Consider the following 24,216-nt stretch of genomic DNA (forward strand, 5'->3'; position numbering starts at 1 on the left):
TGTCGTATACAAATGGATCAGATCTGACATGGAGGAGTCATTTGTGTTTTAAATGATTTCTTTTATTTACTGTTGAAAATAGAACAAAGCAAGGTAAACCTCTGTGAGGTTGTGGCGAAGAGTGTGTTTAAAGTGATCAGCGAATGCACAATAAAGCCTTATTGCACAGCACACATTGAATGGATGTACAGTCCAACGATGAGCAGCGAGATAGTGGTTTAAAATGTCATATTCTGCACAGTCACAGTCCGACTGCATTTCCTGAATTAGGCAATGATTCCTGAGCCAGCGGGAGCGATTTCATGCAAAAAGATTATTCTTGACGTTTAAAATTATAATCCATCAGTAATGGGTCATTTAAATCAAGCATAAGATAGCCCTCGGCTCCAGGGATATTTTTGAGTTCACAGAGCCATCATTGTCCTTTGGAAATTGTAAAAAAATAAAAATATTCTTGTTTTTAGTTCCTCTCGATGCCCAAGGCTCCAATTAGCTGAAAACATTTTAGGACAAGCTTTTATAGACTCAATGGATTCATATTGTAGAGCCAAAAGTACAAAAACAGGCAAGGAAAAATTTAATTAGTGAAGAACCTGTTATTCTTTAGAAATCTGGCAGATATATTGTACATGTCTTTATTACAAATGAAAGCTGTAAAAGAAAAATCTTTGAATCAGTGCGAATGGGTGAATGCAACTGGCCAAATTAAAAGATGCATGAGGACATTTATAAAGCTTACTATTTACTCTTTAATTTAGAAGATTTGCTAATCTTCTGTTTGGGCTTTTTTTTCTTTCAAAATACAGTTTTTAAAGAATCATTTTATTTATTTTAAGCTAAAAGGCTATTATCCAAATCTGCCTTGCTCTGTGTGAAAATGTAGTAACCCCATTTGTTAAATCACTAATTAACTGTCATTAAGCTCGGCTCTGCAGAGCCGAGTTCAGTTTCACCACCCACATCCAGCCCTAATAACTGTCTGACATGTAGAGACAAGAAGTCACTTGAATACAACAGCGTGGTGCGACAATGTGTTTAACAAAGAAACAAAATCATTGACATTTATCCATCTTGAAAGAGTTACGAAGCCCTTTCTAAGGCCCTTGGCCTCCTGAGAACCACAGAGAGAGACTTTATCCACAACAACTCAACAGAGGGCTTGTTGGTTTGGTGGCCAAAGTTACTCCAAGAGCACATTAGCAACTCATTCAGGAGGCTGCAAACGAATCAACGACAACATCTAAATAACAACAAGCCCCATTCACCTCAGCTAAAGTCGTTCCTCAGGATTCAATAAGGAGGAGAAGAAAGATAAAACCCTTTTCTGACCAAAAAGAAAAATTATAACAAATATTTTTAAGTGACTGGACGACATGCTTGTTGTGACATCACTTGAAACCATCCAGTCAGGATCAAAACCTTCCAATAGCGCTCCATTAAGATAATTCTGTTGTGAACAGTAGGCATTTGTTGCCCAAGGTAGCAGCAGCAGTTGGTGGGTTTAGAGATTTACATGAATAAAATCATTATTAGAAAACTGGTTTTGGTTTTTACTCAAGTTCCCGTGGCTAAAAACAAACAAACAAAAATAAAAAAAAAAGAGAAAAAATGTGTCCAAATTCACAAATATGTCAGGGGAAACTATGTAATGTAGTACATTTCTTAAATTTTTTTTTCTAAATGGCCACTTTTATTGCTTGTGCATAATTTTTTTTTTTTCTGAGACTATTTTGTTGTTCTGTTTGTAGTAATTTTCTGTAGCTCCTCTCAAAGCTTGAGTGGACTCACTGAAGCATGATGTACACATGTGGCCGTTACTGGGCCTGTTATGGTCATACTTTATGTCATTGACATAAATCATGTTTCTGAGAAAAAAGACCTTATACTTGCAGGTATTTAGGACTCAACAAGTAGCTTTTGGGTCAGTATAGCAAAAAGCTGCATCATCTAAGAAGAAAAGAGACGCCAGTAAAAAACAAAATCACATATAAAGTCTTATGCATTCTGAAATTATTTTGTTTGTCCCCTTTTTTCTTATTGTAGCATTCGCTTAATGTCATGCAATGTGGCTCACTGATTGTAACCTTTTTAAATGAACCGAACTTCAGCTCTTTTTATACAGCAGAATAAGAATTTAAGTTCTAGGAATCTTCTCTCTGATTGCTTCTAATGTTTCTAGGGCATTTTTCATGCTAATGATGACAATATAAAAGACATCTAACTTTGAATAAATTTTAAAATAACTACACTCTTAATAAGCTTCACATTTAAATCCTGCCACCATAGAATTTGCATGGTTTAGTTAACTTTTTTAAATGTTGTTTTTCCACTAGTTTTCTCAGCCTTGTCTTTAATATTTTTTTTCTATTTTGCACTATTTATATAATTATTTAATAAAATGTTTATCATATAGCTTTGCATATAAATCAATAAAAATGAATGTGTTTTTTTTTTTATGGAGTTTAGTGGCAATTAAAACCTCCCACTCTTAATTAAAGGTCTGGAGCCACTGCTGAACTTTTTTCATGTCTAATCCTGACAACCTTGTCTGCTGGCAAAAGTTTCCAGAAACCTGGTGTTATATGTTTTTAGGAGAAGTTCTTTCTCTATCTTTGCCTGAGTATATTTTACCACCATGTGGATCTGACATGATGATTAAAATTTTTTGTTAAAGCAGAGTTGATCAGTGGATGCAATGTAGATTGCTCATAATTTTACTTTTTAAATGCAGTTCAATGCTCTATAGTCTTTGCCATAACAGCTCATTTCAACAGTCGTTGCCTAAATCCATTTAGGTTTATATATATATAAATATATATATATATATATATATATATATATATATGCTTTGTGAGCTTGGCACACTGAATCTTTTCCAACAATTTCTTGTTTTAAACAATTTTTAATCTGTCTTAACTTTTTTGTTTTATGATGACTTTATTCATCAAATTAATCGGAACCAACTTTGCAGAGCCTTGTATAATCGGCAAAATTTTCCAGATTTTATGAATTATACTCTGGCTCTCCTTAGCCCTTAGCTGTCACAACAATCACATTAAGTGGCTCAGATTCAGGCTTTAATCAAATTATTCACTGTTTTAGTAGTTGTTCTTAGGTCAAGACTATCATTGCATCTCCAACCTAAGTGAGATAAAGTTGTTAACAAGGAAAACAAAAACAAATGGCCACCACACCCCCACATCTCCATCCACCCTCTTTCTAAACTCATGTCCTCTCTCAGCGGTTCACACCCTGATCCTTCCATCTCGGCCTGCAGTCTACTCTTATATAAGAGTAGGTGGGAGCATACCTCACTCACTGCTCCCAGTGGACTCATTGTGGTGCCAGTCAAATCCGGCTATCAGCGCCTTGTAAACGATTTTTATCAGCCAAACCGACGGGAGAATATTACATAACTGTCAGCTGATGGCATCTGTATCTGTGACACCTATCTCACTTTGCACAAGAGCACGCATGTCGTTAAACACATTCCTGCTCACAGTCCGCCAGGTCCGTTCCCAGCACTGCACACACCCACACAAACACAGACGCGTTACACAATTCTATAGGTGTATTTTACCCTCGCTTGTCCAGAAGCTTTGCTGCAGCTGGTTTGGTCTGCGCAGCACTTTAACAGATTTAAAACATTCTGCATATGAGCGTCCAAACACACATATCTTCCTGTTCTCATTCACCTCTATAGTCAAACCTTAACCCGTTTGCAAAACAGCACTTCTTCTTATGGGGCCTGTGCTGTGGGTCTATTTGTTAGAAAAATGGACCCTACAATGCTGAAACGCACACACACACTCTCTCTCTTCTATAAGTTGCACAGTGCTTCATGTCCTGCTGTTGATGGACGACAGTGACTCATCCCCACATCGGCTGTGTGTTTGTGGAGTGGGTGAGAATTGAAATGTCAGTTACTGTTCATTTAATGTGTTACTGCTGTGTGCAGTAACCTGGAGACGACAGAGCTGCTTTAAATATTCTACACGGAGCCTCTTCCATTCTGATGAGATGATTAATGTTAAACCCTCTAACCACTACTTCTCTGTTTACTTTGCTCCTGCAGGATGGCTGTGACCCTGAGAGGCTCCCTGTGTAAATGCAAATCGGTTGCATCAGTGCTCTTATTGTATGGGTTTTTGTTCACCTTCGTCATGCCATTGTTTACTTTCTGCAGGAGAAGAACCTGGATTGGTTCCCTCGCATGAGAGCCATGTCTCTGGTGAGCAACGAGGGAGACAATGAGCAGAACGAGATCCGATCCCTGCAGGAGAAACTGGAGAACACCGTCGGTCTGGTGTCGCAGCTCTCGAGCCAGCTGTATGAGCTCAAAGAACAGGTAGAGTGTCACTTCAGATCCATTTTAGAGCCGGACCAAATCATAAGCAAAGAAAGACACTTGTTACAACCCTCAGGCCAGCAGGGGCCCTCAAGTTGAGAGCCCTCGATTTCTCAACCACATTCTAATTCAACTTATCGAAAAGCCTAAAAACTCAAATGATTTGGTTTAAAAAGTGAAACTCATGTATGCTAAATGGTTTTTACACACAGTGTAATGTTGCGCAACGTCATTATTATAAGCGACTTTTAGTCCTTCTCTAAGGGGCTACAATCATCGGTAAAACTGCTGACTTGTATGCCTTCAAATATTGTTGCTGAAAAGGCGCTATATCCACATATTTTGATGTAAAGTTTAGTGGAAGGAAAAAGTGTGGCAAACTTTATTAAAGAGATATTTGTGATACTGAGTGTAGAGATGGGCATTTATCTTATCATTTATTAACATCATGATTTTTTTTAATTTCAAACAAATTTGCGCATTTAAAATTTTTTAGAGATCTAACAAATCTACTACTTAATCATATAACGGAAAGCTTATTTCAAATTTTGTAAAATTTAAATCCTAATTAATTAAATAACTCTTCACTTGTGTCTGAGCAGCGGTTCCATTTTGTCCATACTGTAACTGGAAATAAATTGTAATGTAAAACAGATAATTCCCCATACTTCCCAGTAAGCTCAGGCAATTAAATCTAGTCTTTGACTGTATTAAAGTCCTGCACACGGACGCTTGGCTTCAATGTTGTGTCATGACCTGGTGAACAGATGAACTAATTTCTGCTGTTTGCTGTTTGATCATTTGTGCAGCAGCTTGTTTTGCTGCACACTCCCTGAATCTTAGACTTTTTTTTTTTTTTTACCTCAAAACACCGGCAGAGGAAAAGGTCAATGTCATGTCGTCATAAATCTGCTCTGAGCCAAGTAAGGTCGACGATTCCTATCAGCCTCCGCTGGACGGAGCTCGACAGGTGACGCTCATTTCAAGTGCAAACAGTCGCCAGCGAGCCTCTGGCTGTTTGGATGACTGGCTGCGCTGCTGCAGTGTGACCGATCACTCCCATCACCTGCCTGCCCTGCATGTGATCGCAGGCACAGGCCCGTCCTTGTTCCCACTTCTGCCAGATGTGCAAAAACAGCTCCTGCTGTGGGAGGATCACACTCCAATAAACAAAACAACAACCTCCGCTGACCTCGGCGGCCTGTAGAGCTGGCAGCAGCTTCCTGCTGCCCGCCAGCCCCCCATGTAACAACAAAGTTTCTGTGCTGCCGGAGCCCCTTTGGGCAAAGACACAAACGCTTTATTTTTTAAATCTCCTCTGAGGCCAGTGCAGAGAGGCTAGTTTAAATCTAGCCATCATGCACTCCTGACTGCTGTACTTCCAACATATATGTCCTTCGCTGAGCACCAGGGATGAATCTATCCATGTGAAAACAGGTGAGACTTTCCTTCCAAATTTCTAAATTAACCTTGGAGGAAATTAGGCCTTATAGTAGCACTTGTGATTTATTTATGCTAACGCATTGCTATCTCCTTTTACACTACTTATGAGAATATTCCATATTTGCCAATGCAGACATTTAGATGCACTGACTGTCATATTAATTTTGGCTTTTCTTTGAATTTGAAGTATTGTTTTCCATAGAGGGAGGTTCATGTAACATACAACCTCTGTGCTTGTTTGTTTGTTTTTTTTCAAACAAAAACTGGATTAAAACAAGATCCAGGTATATTTGGTCACTCTTCTATACACAGTTGGTCATATTTACCTACTTTTACCATGTAAACCAATTGTGATTGGGTGTTCTGAACAATTGTAGTGTTGGAAAACACAAGTGTGTCCAAATTCCAGTGACCTGACCCAAACTGTAACCCTGAAACGAGAAGATTGCTGCACTATTTCCTGTGATTCCAATACTAATGTTCATTAAACTACAATCCTAAAGTATTCTTTTGATGCCATAATTTATTACCTGATTTGCTGGCATGCATTCATACTCTGCATGCCAGCCGTATACTAGTATGTGACCAGTTAGATGGAGTTGTTCAGTTTAGTGACACAGATGTTAAATCTCACAGATAGTAGTGTGGATGTCAGGAGGATATTAATTGCAACCAATATTATCATTGCAGTATTCAACAGTCAAATATTTCACGCTGTTCTAGTCAGGATGTTACAAATTAATTCAGGAAGCCCCAAGGCTCAATGCTTCCATAAGTTATAATATTCTGGAACACCAGCAGCGGCTTCCACAGTGAAGTAAATCAAACTGAGACTGAGATTAAATCAACACAGACTGAGAGATTACAGACTATCAAAGTTAGCTCCTTCTCCAAAAATGACTGAAATTCTTATCTTCCTACTTTGACAAGTTTATTGCCTTCTGGAGAAAAAGTTCACGGTCAGACACTACAAATATTCAACTGCTTTGCCTTGAATGTTTGGATAAGTCAATCCTGGTAGTGGCAGTATCATGCTGAGGACTTCTTTTGCCGTCAGTAGCTCTGAAGCTAGTTGGTCTAATTGGCTTTGAGAAGTGCCATTTTGAAATGTTTTCATTTGGGCATTTAAAGTTAACATCACCTTGGTCTTTACTTTCAGTCCAGAGCAGTGTGTAGGATTCAACAACTTTTCATGAACTGCAGTATTTTTATAAGAGTTGGAGGGGGTGGAATATGCATGCAGAATTACGCCCCGGTTTGTTTCACTACAACATGCTAACGGAGTGCATTTACATACCAGATCTTATATCTATAATTTTGGTTTTGTGTAGATTTGAAGCTCAGTCTTGTTCAGCCAGTTTTTGTTTCTAAAATTTATTGATATTGTTTGTTCCACCCTGAAAATCCAGAACAAAAAACAGCTTGTGACATTCTCCCAGACGAACACGAGTTGCTCTTTAACTTTCTGATCGTAATGCCGATAAATGAACAAACATCCCTCTGGAAGGCGCTAACTACATGCGAGCCAATGGGATTATTTTGTTTTGCACATTCAAGTGGGCACTAGAACAACTACAGAGCAAACACAGGTTTGCATGTAATGTGTTTGCTCCGTGCAGAATTAAAAGCCACTCCAGCTTAATTGTGTTTTCTGTCTGCTCCACAGATGACAGAGCAGCGGAAGAACAAGCAAAGGCTCGGATTCCTGGGTCCTTCACAGCACAACCACCATCACATCCCGACACACTGAGGAGGGGAGAACCGCTCAACTGTTGCCTGTAAAATCAGATGGAGCTGCACTGACATTAGCCTTAAGAACAACCTGCACCTGTAGATGCAACCACCAGTCGAGCTGCGAACAGGCAGCAGGAAGGTTTTGGCTTGATGCCTTGGTTATGACACAAGCTCTGCCTTTTTAGATACTCTTTGTGCCTTTTGTGCCCAGTCAGCTGTAAGACAGAGTCCAGATCTACCACTATGGTGTTTGTATGCCATGTAAGCGGGTTAGGGGGGTTAGGGTTAAAGTGTCGGTGAGTGGATCATTGGTGCACCAATCTACACCAATAACTTACTGTCTCAGATTTCGGTGTGAGGAAGGTGCACACTCTGCTAAAGTATTCTCCTCTTTACCCTTGAGGTTCCTTTTGGTATTTATGGGAACATTTTTCATTTATAACTGGAGTATTATTTTTATGTTCTGAGAAGAAATCATGCTGCCTTACTGTTTTTTTGGTTTTGTTTGTTTTGTTTTGGGTTTTTTAATGAACAGCACACTGCAATGTCTGTAAGTGCACTTTTTTTAAGAAAGGGAAAATGTTATACTGGATGTATTGGTTTGCTCCGGATGTCACATTTGATCATTATGTTAGTTGTTGCATTCAGATATGTATTCACTGCACCTCTTCAGTTGCCTTTTACAGATTTCTATGGTTTGTAAATGTGAATAAAAATACTGATGACCTGTGGAAAACTTACTTGAATTTTCCTGAAAATCTTATTTCTGGTAAAAGATGTAGTGAGGACTTCTTTTGCTGTCAGTAGCTCTGCTGCTAGTTGGTTTAATTGGCATTGAGAAGTACCATTTTGAAATGTTTTCATTTGGGCATTTAAAGATAACATCACGTTGGTTGAAACTGTGAAGTTGACTGGTCTTTACTTTGAGTCCAGAGCACTTTCAGGGAGGATGAAAGTCTCACTTGTCTTTGTTACATCCTTGTCTCTATAAATATTTAATCTTTTACCAAAATCTTTCATAATTTACCCCTATCATTCATTTCTGTTCTTTTTTTGTAAAATTCATTGCCACTATTGCAGCTCCCTCTTGAATCAGAACTTGTTTTAATTTGGCACAAACTAACAGCACAACTGCATAAGTTTAATTGTGACTGTCTTGTGACACTTTCTGCTCAGTGTACAGAAAATCTATTTTATCTGCTCAGATGGTCTAATAAATTTATAACAACAGTTATGTGTAGATGCCTCAATCTTTTCTCATTCATGTTGCAGGTTTGGCGTTTTTCCCAGACCACCTATAAGTTCACTTTCTCTCATTTGCACCCAATTACCAGATTAAATAAATGTCCTCATTGACACAAATAGTGCATTTCAGCTCGTGCAGTATGTGTACTCCTCTAGTAATAAAATTATACATGCTGCTTTTGTTCAGTTCTTATGTTGTAATTGCAGTTTTGCCTCTTGTCACATCACTCTTTACAAATTTATACGTATTACATGACAAATACACATGTATTTAACACCTGGTTAAAACTAAACAAAACCATCCTTTTGACTAGATTTTTTTTAAATTGAATCATTAGTTTAAGAAAATGTAGAGTAATATGGAAAAAGAAAAACCTTATGAAATAAATTCATTCATCAAAATTACCTCAGACAGATATTGGTGCTCTTTTCCAAGCTGACTGCAGGGATGTTTAGTAATCTATGGCTTTCTCTCTTGCCTGACACAAAAGGTCAGCTCGATAATTTGGAACATCAAAACTAAACTTACTTCTGGGATTCTGGTCAAAAAGTGAAGCTAAAACAGAGGCGCAAAATAACGTTCTGCTTCATGTAACAGTTTTATTTGGTATTTCTCATACATCCTACTAAAACAAAGCAAAACCATACCTATTAGCATAATGTTTAATTCCTTTTATTTATCATGGTGCTCTTGAGTTTTTTAAGCCTTCTCCTGACTGATTGAATGAGTTGGAATTAAATTGTCAACAAATAATAACAGGCCTCTGAGAATCCAGATAAAAACCTACAGAATGTTGGAAGACAACATGATCAGATATTTCTGAGTTCTTGGTAAAAATGTTTTAAAAAAAGTGAAAAATGACTCAAAGCCTTAGTTATGTAATGTAAAAAAAAAAAGTCTTTAGACTGCTGTGCAGATTCACCTTTCAGCAACACGTATGATAGAGTTAAAAATTTTGTTTATGAAATATATCAGGTTGGAACTCGGCAGAAAGTGAATTGCTTTGCCAGTGCCTAAACAGGAGTTCTTGGTCCACAGCGGAAATATCTCATCACTGGAGCTGGCTGATCATCTGTATGCCTGCACTTCTGTTCCCTGTTTGAGGTGATAAACGAATCATAGGGAGCAAACTAGTGTTTCATCCCATCCCGTCATTTACCCTCCGCTGAGAGGACCATCCGTCTTTGGCTCCGGGTTTGTTGTTTACGCTGGCAGGCCTGCGTTCACTCCTGCTGCCGGTGACAGCCATTAAAATTAGTTCACGCAGTGCCATAATGGTGAGCAGCTGTCACTGTGTAGACATGAGGGGTAAAGTGCAGCATTACTGGAATGTGTTGCAGTTCGGGAGGGAGAGAGCGGGTAATATCAGGACCATCATTACTGTCTGGCAGAAGGATCATATTTGCCGTATTGAGATACTACTGTCAAGCTGAGAGGCTTCCCAAATTACCCGGCACAATTTTACTGGATTTATTAATTTATTTTGAAACATCGTTACGTTCTCAGTGTGGACCGGCTTTACGAAGCAAACCTCAGGGTTGTTTTTGAACATCTTTCTAGTCAAACCGCAGTGAGAAGTCACATGCTTGGCCTTTGTGTATTCAGTGGAGAGAGAGAGGGAAAACAGGGTGAACAAACACAAGATAACACAAACACCTCGGTGGCTGCAGGCAGTTTGACTGAGTCAGGCCTTTCACCAATAACACTCAGGCCTCCTGCACCATTCTGCAGAAGGCCGAATGGCCTTAAATGAAGAATATTTATTTTCTGTAAAGATTTAAAATCATAAACAAAAATTCATCAAGATGTTTTTTTGGCAGCTGTGACCAAAACAGCCTTCATGTCTGTTTTGGTCAGCAGTAGTTTTGGTCTGGATACCATTTTTTGCTAGTGAAGCACTAGGCTTTAGATGTTTTAGGATCTTCTGGATGAGTTATTGATGCTGTTTGGAAATAATATTGGTAGGGTCAATATATGAGCAGCCACTGCACAGAAAGTTCATCACTGTTCTATGTTTTCTCCAGTTGTGGATTGTGGCTCTCACTGAGGTTTACTGATGCCCCAATCCCTAGAAATTACTTCATAGACATTTCCAGACTAATGTCTAAATGTCATTGACATTTTCTCTCTCTCTTTTTTAAAGATTTTCTAGATCAGGGCACAATCTAAACTTTTTTTAACCTACTTAATGTCGTCAGCCAGGTGCTATTCAAGGAATTTCTTGATCCTGATACTGAAATTGGAAATTCAAATCCAGATATCTAAAATGTGTTTAAGGGTTACAATGAAGCAAGAACAAAGTGCATCTGGGGGTCAAACGGGCAAATACTTTTCAACAGTATTGTAAATATTTCCCACTTTATTGTGTTATTCTTTTTCTTCGCCACACAGAAGTATGGCTGACAAGTCGCTCCTCAGCTGTCAGGTTTATAAAAAAAACTTGCCCCCGTGATGACTGGCATGTGACTTCCAGCGTCTGGCTGTAAACTTTGAGCCTTTATGGTCACATGACGCGTCAACATCACAGTACGAAACAAGCATGTGAAACAAAGTGCTGCAGAACGGTCCGCCCTCAGTCTGGCTCTTTCTCATGGAGCAGCCTGAGCTCACACTGTAAAAATGTATAATAATTAAAATCCCCAGGAAATTATCCGTGCTGTGAATAGCTTGAAATCATGTTATGCATTTAATTCTCCTGAACATGTAAAATGAGTTGGTCTCATTTTACATGTTCATTATATGTGTTATTGCAGTTTAACACATTCCTAGAAAACCAAATGTTGTACTTAAATTTTTATTATTTTCTTAATAAGAACAACCCTGTTTAGTTTGTCCTTGTTTTGTAAACTCTAACAACATTCCCTCCTGTGTTTAGAAATACTGAACTTTCAACCACTGTTTAAACTGATGTAACTAAAAATGTCCCATTTAGTCCAAAGGTTCAGTTTTGGTTTTATCTGACCTGCGTCCCCTACATAGCTTAATTGCACAATTTAAGATTGACCTCTAATGGCTTTTCTAGAACAATGATTTTCTTCTTGTCACTCTTGTATTAGGGCAAGATTTGTGGTGCCCACAACAAATGGTTGTCCTGCCAGCAGATTCTTCCATTTAGAAAGTTATTTTCTATTTTCCCTGGAAAGACATGAAACATCCCACGGGTTTCAGTGCTGCATGCTTCATCAGATTAGCTATAAGAGCAGCATGAAGTTTACCACTCAAAGTCCTGCATGTATGGACTCTGCTGTTTGAGAGAGATGTAATAAATTTCAGCTAATATACTTTCTTTTGACTTTGCCCCATGTAAATGAGCATAGATGAATTAAAAAAAAGGAAATTTATGAAGTTGCGTCACTCCAGCTGCCTGTCTGAATCCCCCAATGTATGCCGCCCCCCTCCCTCTGTGGCTGCAGCAGTTTGCCTCCTACAGGCAGACTGAGTCATGCTGGCTACTGGCTTGGCATCCACCTTCGCAAGTTAGAGAGCTCTGTTTGGCTCTGCTTCCAGTCTCATAAAGGGTTGTCTGCCCAGATTGTGTTGCTGGAGTCATGATAAGCTTTTATTACCACAAACCATGCGAAGGTGAGAGAAGTACATGCAATGCTTCCCCAGAAGAATTTGCCCTCTTTTTGGTTTTTGATTTGTTTTGAAATCATCAAACTTTTTTTTTTTTAATTACACAACAATAACCTAAATGAATAGAAAAGACTGTTCTCAAATGATGCTTTTAATATTAGTGGAAAAACGCTGTCTAAACTAACCTGGCTCTATGTGAAAATGGAAATGACCCCTGGATTAGTTAACTGGATCCATATCTGAGTACCAAAGTTAAAACCACTTCTGACTAATAACATCACAAAGGTTTGTCTCATATTTGCCAAACAAACAAAAAGTTTGGATTATCTACTAAACTTTTTCAAAAAGGTTCTTTGGACTGACCGGACCAAAGGGGAACATTTTGGAAGGCGTGCTCAGCAACTCAGAGAAAAACAACAACATAGTTGTTGTTTCATTCTGAACTTGGATTACTTGTTCTAATTCAGGGGTGGGCACTCCTGGTCCTCGAGGGCCGGTGTCCTGCAACTCTTAGACGTCTCCCTGGTCCAACACACCTGAATCCAACAGCTGAATCACCTCCTAAGTGCAGTCAGGTTCACCAGAGTCCTGCTAATGACCTCATTATTTGACTCAGGTGTGTTGAAGTAGAGATACATCTAAAAGTTGCAGGACACCGGCCCTCGAGGACCAGGAGTGCCCACCCCTGTTTAATTGATGGGACCATAAATTCTGCTCTCCAGCAGACGATCCCGAAGGAGAACATTCAACCACCAATTCATGACCTTAAACTCTAGAACACCTAGATTATAGATGACAACAAGAGTACAAAGCAAACCAGCAAGTCCACCACTCAACTGCTCACAAAAATAAATAAAATTAATATTTTGGACTGGCAAAGTCAAAGTCTAAACTTAGTTCATCTGAGATGATATAGTAAGGCTTTAAACAGAGTAAGATTTTTTCACTCATTACCGGTTTTTGCAAACATTGGTGGCAGTCATTGCCATCAAGTGGATTCTGTTTAGCTACTAGGTCTAGGAAACTTTTCACACAGGGCCAGGTTGGTATGGGTAGCTATTTTTCTTAGATAAGCAATCTAAGAAAAAAAAAGCCTATCGAATTATCATTTTAATATTGTTTCTATATTTTGTATTTAATCAGATAATCTCAGTCTGACTACACTAAAGGTTGATTATATGAAACTTTTTAGTGTGCTAAAAAGAAAACATCAGAAGGGAACAGATACTTTTTTATTTCTCTACTTGTTCTTTACCACTGATGCCTTCAATGCTGAAGGAGTCAAGAAACCTGAGTCCATGTTTTGTTAATACCATGATCACAACCATTTTATTCTGTGAAAACTGTTCCTTAAAGCATAATGCAAAAACTTTATGTAACTTTGCAAATCATAAACTGAGAACACAGCTCATGGTGCCACCTGCGTTAGTTGTGCAAATGAAAACTTGAGCACAGATCAAAGGGACACTGAAGCAACCAGTCCTGATCAGTAAACCCCATTTACAGAGAAACCAAAGAAATCCTGCACAACGCCGGTGCTTTGAGCTACAAAACAAATACTGATTGCAGTGATGTGTCTGGGATTGCAGTTTGTGTACACATCAGCAAATGTTGTGTACACATTTGCTGCTATTTCGAAACAAAGCAAAACTTATGTAAAAGATTTTAGAAAATAAAAAAGTTTTCTTTTCGGGTGCATAAAATCTTAATTTGGCAACACTTGGAAACTAGGAGTACAAAGTTGTGCGCAAAACGCTATAATTATAAAATCACCACAATATTTGCAGCTACAGAAGGATGACAAATTAAAGGAAGATATTACATTGAGAGAGTCTGATGACGGCTCAGGACAAAACCGATCCTGATGTAATGCTCTGACAAAAAAAGACACATCTTCCAGAATGAATGCTTCCCCCCGTTTAGGAAAAAAAGAGGGAACAAATTGATCAGGTGAACATGATACAATTCATAATTATAAAGGCTTTTTAACCTATGTTTAAATCAGTGATCTCAATTATTGAGTTAAGAAAGGATTAAATTATCTGCTATGTGGAAACTGTGATCTTTCCTGCAGAAACTTTTTCCAGTCAGGAATCAAAAAGGAGAGCCCAGCCCTGCTAAGGAGGAAGTTTTCTCTAAAGACTACCCTGACCTTTTGGGTTGATACTTTCTGCTTGGTCGGATATTCCATGTGTTTTAATCTGGCCTTTCTGTTTGTCATCTCATCTTATTTTCCATCACAACTTCTGTTAACGTCTGGCTGCACTGGGGGAGTACTGATTGCAAACAACACTGAAACTCAGTGAATCATGCAGCTTCAATCAGCTGAGGTCACATTGCATCCCCGGTTTCCTGGAAATACGAAGGAATCAGCTCGATGTTGACGGATTTTTGTAGCAGCACTGTACAGCGGTTGTATGAAACCTCCTGATTTTATTACTTTTAAGATGCCGAACAGAAGCAGCTGCAACACTCCAACAGCACACTGTTGAAGAGGAGTAGCACATGTCAGCAGATTTATTTATTTCTTATCTACCCTGTACCTCGGTGAAAAGTTGAAAGTTCCTGAACGTGGTTAAAAAGTATCTCAAACAGTGCGTTTTTCCTGTAATTTGTCACCCGCCTGTAATTGACAGGAAGAGAAAACACACAAAGGCACACACCCAAAAGTCCTTTAACGCTACATTACACAGGAGAAAAATATAACCTCCACTGAACTCTGACTGAGTGCCCAACACGTTAAACTTTTTGCCACTGCTGGGTGGAGGGAGATCTGATCTGTGTCCCTGCGAAGAAGACCTGGTAGCGATCCTTCCACATGATGAAGGCTCCAGTGGCACAGACCAGAGCCTGGGCAAGGTTCAGCAGGATCTGGAGCAGGAAGTAAAAGATGAGCGTGCCAGTTATCGTCTCGCAGTCGCTAACCCCCTTGTAGTCAAAGGTGCGGGCTATCGGGTCACTCTGATCCAGCACACACACGCAGTCGTCTCCTTCCTGCTGGCAGATGAAGCTGCTGGCCTGAGAGTGGTGATGTCCAGCAAACGCCACAACCAGCAGTGAGATGACCAGACCAGTGGTGCACAGTATGAAGTACAGGAGCTGGAGGGGGGGATAGAAATACTGTCAGAAAAAATGTGTCACCCAAAGAAGTGGTTGTGGTCGTATGACTAGTTTGGGACTGAAATTTTTGATAATATAAACTTTGCAGCCAATTGTGAAACAGCTCGTGAAACTGGTCCTCCATTAATTGAACATTAGTGACTGGGTTTGTACAGGATTTTATTGAATCACTTCTGTCTTTTCTTGGAATTTGATGGTTTGGTAATTTTTCTCTGAAAGAAAGAAATTCCTTGAATCACAAAGTTGAATGGTTTTCAGAGCGAGAACCACGTCTGTATCCAGCATCCATTTACTGTACATTAATGGGTAAATGTCATATTTTAAAGTCTGAAGACCTAAGAAATAAAACCTTGTATGTCACTGCTGTCACAGACTAAAACAGGAAAACATTACCATATATGGATAATGTGTTAGCGCCAATTACAGCACTGTGTATCTCTCACTATAATTGCAGAAGGTCACAAGTGACCGTTTAATGGGAATGTGTCTAATGAGGATGTGTTCGCTTATTGGTGGCAGGAAAAAAAACCAAACACATAGCCCAGCAAGCCCATACTGTTACAAACATAATTTATCCAGGAAAGGTGGGTGAAATCTGTAGAAGCAAACAGGGAGGGGTGATTTCTTTTAACCTAACAGTGTATTGGAAACCCTTTAACCAGAGGATTATAAAATACATTCAATCTTAGATTTAAGGAACACACCAAACCTGAGGGATGAAGGTTGCAACAAAGTTTATGCCTCCACTAGGACAGGCAGGTATTGAACAGCCAGACCTTTGAGACGACAAAGTTAATCAAGTAAGAAAACAGTTCCTACTTTATGCAACATCTGTCCTAAATCAATTTTCTTAATATTTAGCCACAATAATTAATTCCAGTTGTTTGTTTCTCTGTGTCTGGTCCAATAAAAGGAGACAGAGTTTAAAGGCAGCTGTAGTATGATCCTATATCACTATTTTAACTCGTTTCCATTCACCTCATCTGTAGAATCAGTTGGGAGTAGCTTTTTAGGGATAGACTATATGTTCAAGTGGGAAAACTGCCAGTGGATGGCTTTGAGTGACATGACAACCCACATCCTGGGAATAACATTGTAAGAGCTCTAATGCTAAAGTAAAATGGCACAACTACCAGGAGAAACACGCTGATGTCTGTGAAACATGCCGGTCAGAACTGAAGCAGAAATGACGACTATCTGAAAGAAGCTTTATTACAATTTTTTTCGGACATTTTACCTATAATATTTCCTCATCAGGGTAATTTAAACATTCACTTTATGTATTTAAGTACAAGCTGGTGGCTTTGTTGCTACTGCATGGATTTTGGCTTTCCAGAGGGAATACCATCAGTGGAAACTTTCGGTAGCACTGTTAAAAACTGTTACACTTTTTAGAGCAATTTTATCTCTCTTCTTTTTTTTTTTCTTTTTACAACTACAACATAATTATGACTGTTAGTCAAGTGTAATAGCTGCTGGGTTCATTTTGCAAAATGGGTCTTTTGTAGAGTGTCAGTCTCCTCATTCCAAGGATAATTTTCTAGTCTCCAAGTTAAGAATGGTACAACAAACAAGCTTTTTGCTGCTGTGAATGAGTGAAACTGCAGCAGGTTTTGCAAATGGTGATGCCCTAATCATAATTCATTAATTTTAACAGCTGTATTTGTTTCAAATACTGTAAACATCTTTTCGGCTAATATGTTTCCTCGTGATATTCACGGTAGCTTGTTATTAACATGTACATTGTGTTTAGTTTAGTGGTTTTTTACGGTTTGATTGTTTCAGGAGTAGAAATAAAGCAACCTGAACCTGAACCAGTGTGTTTTTATATGGTGCGCAATATTCTGCCTTTTGCTCAACCGTGTTGTCTCATGATCACCCCAGAGTGCCAAAACCGTGGCTCAGAAAGAGATTCTGAATCAGCGCCTGCTGAAAAATTCAGTTCAAAGAGATTACCCACAATACTGCAGGGCGAGATGTGACCCTCAGCCCAGCTTTTAGCACAGAGGAGACACGACACAATGCCAGCCACCGTTAATGGATGTCCTGTGTCGGTATTCTGACCTGCAGAGATTGTCTAAAAATACATCTATGATGTAAAATGTGACAGAGGCTTTGCTCGATCTCAATGACACTAAACCTTTCGTCTTAATCCATCACTTATATAACAGGAGCCCTCATTCACCAGCACGTTTCAGCCTCTGCTGGGGAATTATGCAAGTGATGAGTAAAGATTTGTTTGTAAAGGCGTTTATGTTAATTTTCCAATAGCACACACAGGTTTGAGTGGCCTAGCTGGATGAATATGAAGGAAGAGTACTAACTCGACTGACACTGTGTGAATTAGTGTTCACATCCCTTAAACTTTATCCAGTTTATTAAACAGACAGACAGGAAGTAACGTATGACTGTAAAGTGGAGGAAAATAAAATAAGGGATGGATTTCTGACATTTCTAAAAGAAAATGCCATGCTTTGAAAAGGTGAAAAATTTGCTGTGCCTGTTCAGTCTAACCTGTCTAAAATGAGAATAAAAGGAGGCCATATATACTCATTAATCTTAATATAAATCCAGATGTTCTCTGAAAACCCAAGAGGTTCACTAAAGAACATTAGAAAACAAACTGCATCAGAATGAAAATAGCAGACAGGTTATCAATAACACAGTGGAAGAAGAAAGCACTAAGGAGTCCAATTTGCAGTTTGCCATGAAGGCAACACAGAAAACACGTGGAAGAGGTCAGGTGACACTAGAATTCAACTTTTATGACCTGCATGTGAAATCCTATGTGTGGAAAACTAGCACTACCATCACACATACATGGTACTCTATCAAGCTACAAAAGGCCATTTACACTATTAAACATGGTGGAGACACTATCATGCTGTGTAGATGCTTTTCTTCTCGTTGGACAGGTAAGCTGGTCTTATCAGGTTCTCATTTGTCAAAGTATTTAAATACAGAGACTATGTCTCCCTGCTTTTCAATTATGCATTTCTTAATGTTTTTCTATCACTCTAAGTCCCATTAATGTCTTGTAGCTTTTGTTTGCAATCTGAAATAAATTGTGAAAGGAGGGTATGAATACTTTTGCGAGGCACTAAATGCATGTAAATGGTGCATCAACAAGCTCTGTGTGTAACTTCATCAAAGAAACATGACGTGAAACAACAAAACGGGGAGAGTGCACACTGAATCTGTTGTTGAATCGACTCATTTCTGCATGTTTGACCTCTGCCAAGAACAACTGAAGTGAATAAGCAAGCTGCTTGAAAAGCTATAAATTCTTCAGCAAGAATGAAGATGATGAAGCTCCAGGAGTAAACAGCATCAATAAATTACAGCACATTTGTTTCAAAGGCCGGAGAAAGCTGCTCTGGTATTCACATGATTACCAATGGGGTGTTTTGTTGAGGATACATCAGCTCTGAACAATAAATAGCGACAAGAGACAAGTTCATGTCCTGCAGAAATATTTTGTTTGTCTGTATCCTGACGGGTAGATCTCTCATTGCGAGACCTTTCTGCATGCCACTCTCTGCTTTACAACATGTGTAAAGAATGCAAATTAGGTTTAATGCTCTTGCTTTTAGTGAACAAGACCAAATTTGTACATTTCTGCTGAAGAGCTTTGAATCATCTTTACATCCTTACAGTATTTACATATTTCAGCATGTTGTGCACCAGGGACACCGACAGACAGAAAAATTAAAGCGATCCCACTTCTTTGGAAAACAACAGTGGACTGATTTTAATTGCCTAGAAATTCCAGCTGCATGCATTGCGTGGCTAATTAAGCTGTACAATCAAGTCGAATTAACAAAAGTGCTCCTCTACTCATAGGGATTCATGTGGAGCACTTTCATACAGGAATGCAGTTCCAATCTTTTCGCTCTAACAGCCTGTGTGTGTGGGTAAAAAAAAAAAAAAAAAAAAAAAGCGTTTTCTGCACAGATCAGCCGGCTGAGATAACAAAGAAAACAACTGATTGCACCTTTTTTTTTTTTTTTCAGAAACTGACATCCACCAGAGCTGCTCCTTTTTTTTTTTTTTTTGCATCTTCTTACACCATTTCTAATAGGTGGACTGTAAACTCACCTTAACAATAAACTGTGTAGAGGATCTCTCGTCTGGCTGGTAGGTGATGCAGTAGAGGAAGAACCCAACAACAGAAACCAAACAAAGCTGAAACGATAAGGACATAATTTAAAATCTATTAATCAGATTCAAAAAACAGCAAGAAAATACTTGCTTTGGAGCAATAAATGGGTGTGGTTTACCACTTCAACAATGTTACAGTCTTTAATATGTGACTTTACTTGCCTTTATACATTGCATTGTAGGCACAGAAAAGAAAAACAAAAATTCTCTTATTTGTCTCTAAATATTGTATGATTCAGCAGTAACCAGCTCTCTCATTTCATTACTTTGCTTTTCTCCTTTCTTCTCTCTGAGACACACACACACACATGCACCCGCACACACACACACACACACACCCACCCCCACGCAAACAGACTCACACTCTATCTCCTAAGCGCAATTGGAGTCTTGTGACCAACGTGCAGCATCTTATTTGAATGTTTTTCCCAGGTTCTTAAGCACCCGGGATACTCTGGAAAGTTCTTGATGACCTCAATGTTTTTCACTCGGCTGAATCTCGTGAGGATCTAACTCGGGATGTTGGTGTCGAGGGATGTTTTCCAGAGCCGATGGCATCTGTGATAGGCTGAATTACAGGACCAAACGGGAAAAACATGTTTGTGTGACCTGAGGCCTTATGTAAACTGTATCTATTAAAACTCTTTGAACTTTTTCACATTTTGTCACAGTACTTCTGCAGACCTTTGTTTGGATTGATATAACAAATAGAAACAAAGCAGCACCATATCATAAAAAATCCTACTGCAGAACACACCGGCAGTGAGGGTGAAATGCAAAGAGAAAAAGTTGGCAGATTTTTGGCTTGAGTTTGGGTTACTTTCCAAGAAGAGTCTCCCAGCTGAAGAGGGAGAAACTGTGAATCTAAATTTTCTCTCATATATTTTCAAGTGGATTTAAACCTGGACATTGGCCATTGATTGGCCATTGTAACACTTCTATATCTAGATCATTGCATTGTAACTCTAGCTGTATGCTTATAGCTAATCTACTGGAAGGTGAACCTTTACTCTAGTCTCTAGTCTGTTACATTATCCTTCCACAAATAATATCCATATCTTCCCATCAACTTTGAGCAGCTTCCCAGTCTGTACTGAAGAAAGCCATCTCAGATTCTTTCACTTGAGTTGTTTCTATCTGCAGCTCCTTCAGAGTTTTCTTTGACCTCCTGGTTGCTTGTCTGATTATTTTACTCATGACGGACTGAGCTGAGCTATGTTCAAAGTTTGAGATATTGTTTTACAACCTAACTCTACTTCAAGCTTCTCCACAACTTTATCCATGATGCTGTTTGTTCACTGATATCCTTTGACAAAGTTCTTAGGTAGCTTTTCAAGGCCTTTGGTTGCAGTGGATTTAGTGGTATCTGAGTGAAGGGGGCTGAACACACGACACATGCAACACTTTTCAGATTTTCTCATTTTTAAGCATAAACAATTTTTGAAAACTGTATGTTGTTTTCCTTCCATGTCCCTCTTGTGCTATTAACACACACAAAAAAATGCAGATTTTAATGCTCTTACCTCTAAAAATTTATTTTTAATCATAAAATTAATCTTTAAATCTAAAAAAAAAGGAGACTTGGATCAAGGTGTTTTAGAAATGATACAAACACACTTGTGCGTGGTGTAGCGGAAATGCATGATGTGTATTCATGTCCGGGTTCGTGACAAGCCAAATGAAGGGATGGAGATGTATGCACATCAAACAACTGCAGGGTTTCTGTTGCTACTAATGTGTTCATGAGGTGAACTGGAAGACAGCACGCTGGGACTGGATGTTTTTGCTTGTCTTCCAAGATTCTTAAAGCGTCTTGAATTTCTAACTCAGACAGTAGAACATGCAGAATCATGCAACTGAGATGGATCAGAGGCTCATCTTCATTCAGAGGGACGTTTATTTGAATGTGAACATATATATGATAGGCCTGGCTGTGTTGGGAAACACTGTTGTCATGCACTATGGGTCATGCAGCAATATAAGTTATGGGAGATTCAAATTCCATGCAAACAAGTAGCTGATGGAAGAGGGAGTAGTCAGAGCTTACAATGATCCCAGCCCAGTGTGGAGTCTCCCGGGCCATGAGTGAGGGGCTGATGGCCAGCATGAGGAAGGCCACGGCTGTGACAGCCACCCCTAGCAGCAGCTGCAGCAGGGCGACGAGCAAAGGGAATCGACACACTCTGCACTTATTGCCATTCTCTGGTTCTGGGCTGTCATCTCTATTCTTCTGTCTCTGCTTCTTGTCTGAGGAACCTTTCCGGCCCTGTCCCATTTTTCCTCGTGCCTTCGCACTCTTTCCGTGTTTGTCTTCAAGACTTTTTTCAGTTCGTTTTCTTCAGGGTGGACGTGTCTCTCTGTTGCTTCCCTGTTCCCTCCCCCTCCCGTCCCCTCCCTGCCCTGACTTTACCAAGCCCAGCTCAGCTGCTATTTGAAAACAGAGAAAAGCTCTGAACTAATATGGAAAACATTTGGACTGGATTCCTACAGCAGCTCCGATGCCACATATAGAGCAAGCAACATGCTAAGAAGAGAAGGAAGAGCAGGAGAGGGGGAGGCAGCGAGACACAAAGGGAGCTCCCAACATACGACACAGAGGGGGTTTCTCAGGGTAACACAGGGAAAGTACAGAGGGAAATCAGTAGGTATGAGTTAATAAAAAGCCAATGGGGGTTGGAGCGAGAGGAGGTCACACTTGGTTAGAGCAGGCGTGACTGTATTGCTCTTTGTGTCAGCACTGTTACACAAGAGCCATATGCTGCCAGCCAGAAAACCGTCACATGACTAACAGGAAGAAGTAATGTGATCACCAGGCATGTGAGGGCATTACAAGGGCTCAGAAATGAGAATCTAAATGTGCAAAACAGCAGCAGGAATCACTGGTGGGAGAGCTCCGCAGGTCAGTGTTTAAATTCCTGCCCTTTAGCGCAAAACGTTTGATTTTGATGGTGCGACAAACAGTGACTGGGAGATTAATAGAGAAGCACAAAGCAAAGCACGTGTTTGTGCACACAGCTGGGCCGCTGCCATGGTTACTGACAACGCAGCTCAGGAGGACAACCCTGCAGCTGCATACAGTAAAAAGCTGCACACACTCCACTCTCCATATAGAGCTCTCTGCATATACACAGAGCAGGCATAACATTATGACCACTGACAGCTGAAGTGTGTAAAATTGATTGTTTTGTCATCATGACACCTGTTACTAGTTGGGACATCTTAGGAACTAAGTAAATATTTGGTTTCAAGGTTAATGTGTAAAAAGCAAAAAATAAAAACAGGGCAATCGTAAGGATTTGATCCAGTTTGACAGGAGTTTATCCCCTTGTAGGGTGTTCCCAGACTGGAATGGTCAGTCTCTATGAAACGTGATCCCAGTAAGGAGAATTGTGAACTGCAGACAGGGTGATCAGCAACCATGGTGCAAATGGAAAGTAAAGTCTGACCTGCGGGCTCCAATCCAACAGACGGGCTACTGTCTCAGCTCACACTGCAGAATAAGTCAAAGCTTTGTTCTGAATGAAAGTCACAACAAACAGTGCAACAAATAAATTATCCAGTTATTTCAAAAAAAATTTGAATAGCATTGGGAAGTTCATTTATTTTAGTCAGTGAATTCCAAAAGTGAATCTAACATTATATGCATACAGAGAGGCAAACGTCAATTTCTTACTTCTGATTTTTCATATTGTGACTTGCAGCAAACGAATACTGAAAATACGGTTTTCCCAAAATTTTAATATTTTGGATTAAGATTTTAATCAATCTACCTCCCTATAGGGACTCAGATGTTGCTTGGCTGAACAAAACAGAAGCAAAGGATAATAACTTCATAGAAAGTTTTGACTTACCCTGGGTTAGTACTCGGGTTACCCTTTGTCAAACTAATCCTTTGACATCTAACCACAGCACTCTGATGCAGTCATTCATACAAAAGAGGCCTGAAATAAGTATTTTGTACAAATACTAGATGTACTTTTCAACAGTCTAGCATTTCTTCTAAGAAAAAACTTTGAGGTTGGGGTGATGTTGGTGGTAGGAGTTTGTTCTGTAATTATTTGGTTACTGGTTCAAATGCCCTCTCTGACAAGGCATTTCACCCACCATACCTGCTGGTAGTGGTACCTCCCCTCTGTCAGATCAGGGCAGCTCTGGTTGCAATCCAGTAGTTCACCACCATCAGTATGTGAATGTGTGAATGACTGAATGTAGTGTGAAACACTTTGAGGTCCTCTGGACTTGATAAAGTGCTATTCAAGTTCAGGCCATTTACCACTTTAATTAGATGGAGGCCCCCATCACCAAAATTTCATACTTGAAAACCATAAATCTCTGCAAAAAGGAATGATTTTAACTTTCTGCTTTGGATTACTGATATGAGTTAGCTTTTCAATAATATTCTAGTTTATTAAGAATCAGTTATAAGAACATTTGAATGTGCAAAACGACATTGCATGAGTACAGACAATTCAGTGTCCCCATTCTGATCATAATGTTTTGTCTATTCAACTTTGTTGAACTTTCTATATTTTATCTTTGTTGTCCTGAAGCCGCTTTGCTCATTTTCTCCAAATATAAGGAGCTTATT

At 39.3% G+C, this 24,216-nt stretch overlaps 2 protein-coding genes across 2 annotated transcripts in view; one reads left to right on the top strand and one right to left on the bottom strand.

Moving 5' to 3' along the window:
- The window catches only part of itpr2 (inositol 1,4,5-trisphosphate receptor, type 2), a 63,392-nt gene extending 54,637 nt beyond the window's left edge, over positions 1-8,755 (top strand). Inside the window, exons 56-57 of the mRNA XM_044123960.1 lie at positions 4,187-4,348; positions 7,458-8,755. Coding sequence (XP_043979895.1) covers positions 4,187-4,348; positions 7,458-7,541 — 246 coding nt within the window. The 3' untranslated portion in view covers positions 7,542-8,755. The remainder of the gene's footprint in view (positions 1-4,186; positions 4,349-7,457) is intronic.
- A 4,893-nt stretch (positions 8,756-13,648) lies between these two features.
- On the bottom strand, positions 13,649-22,018 carry sspn (sarcospan (Kras oncogene-associated gene)). Its single transcript, XM_044124688.1, has 3 exons — positions 21,676-22,018; positions 19,566-19,652; positions 13,649-15,446 (listed from the first exon to the last, which is right to left on the bottom strand). Exons 1-3 carry the CDS (start codon positions 21,901-21,903, stop codon positions 15,087-15,089), a joined length of 675 nt encoding a protein of 224 aa, XP_043980623.1. The 5' UTR covers positions 21,904-22,018; the 3' UTR covers positions 13,649-15,086.
- Between the last annotated feature and the right edge of the window lie 2,198 nt (positions 22,019-24,216).

This window comes from Gambusia affinis, linkage group LG08 (genome assembly GCF_019740435.1).
Source record: "Gambusia affinis linkage group LG08, SWU_Gaff_1.0, whole genome shotgun sequence".
Lineage (NCBI taxonomy): Eukaryota > Metazoa > Chordata > Actinopteri > Cyprinodontiformes > Poeciliidae > Gambusia > Gambusia affinis.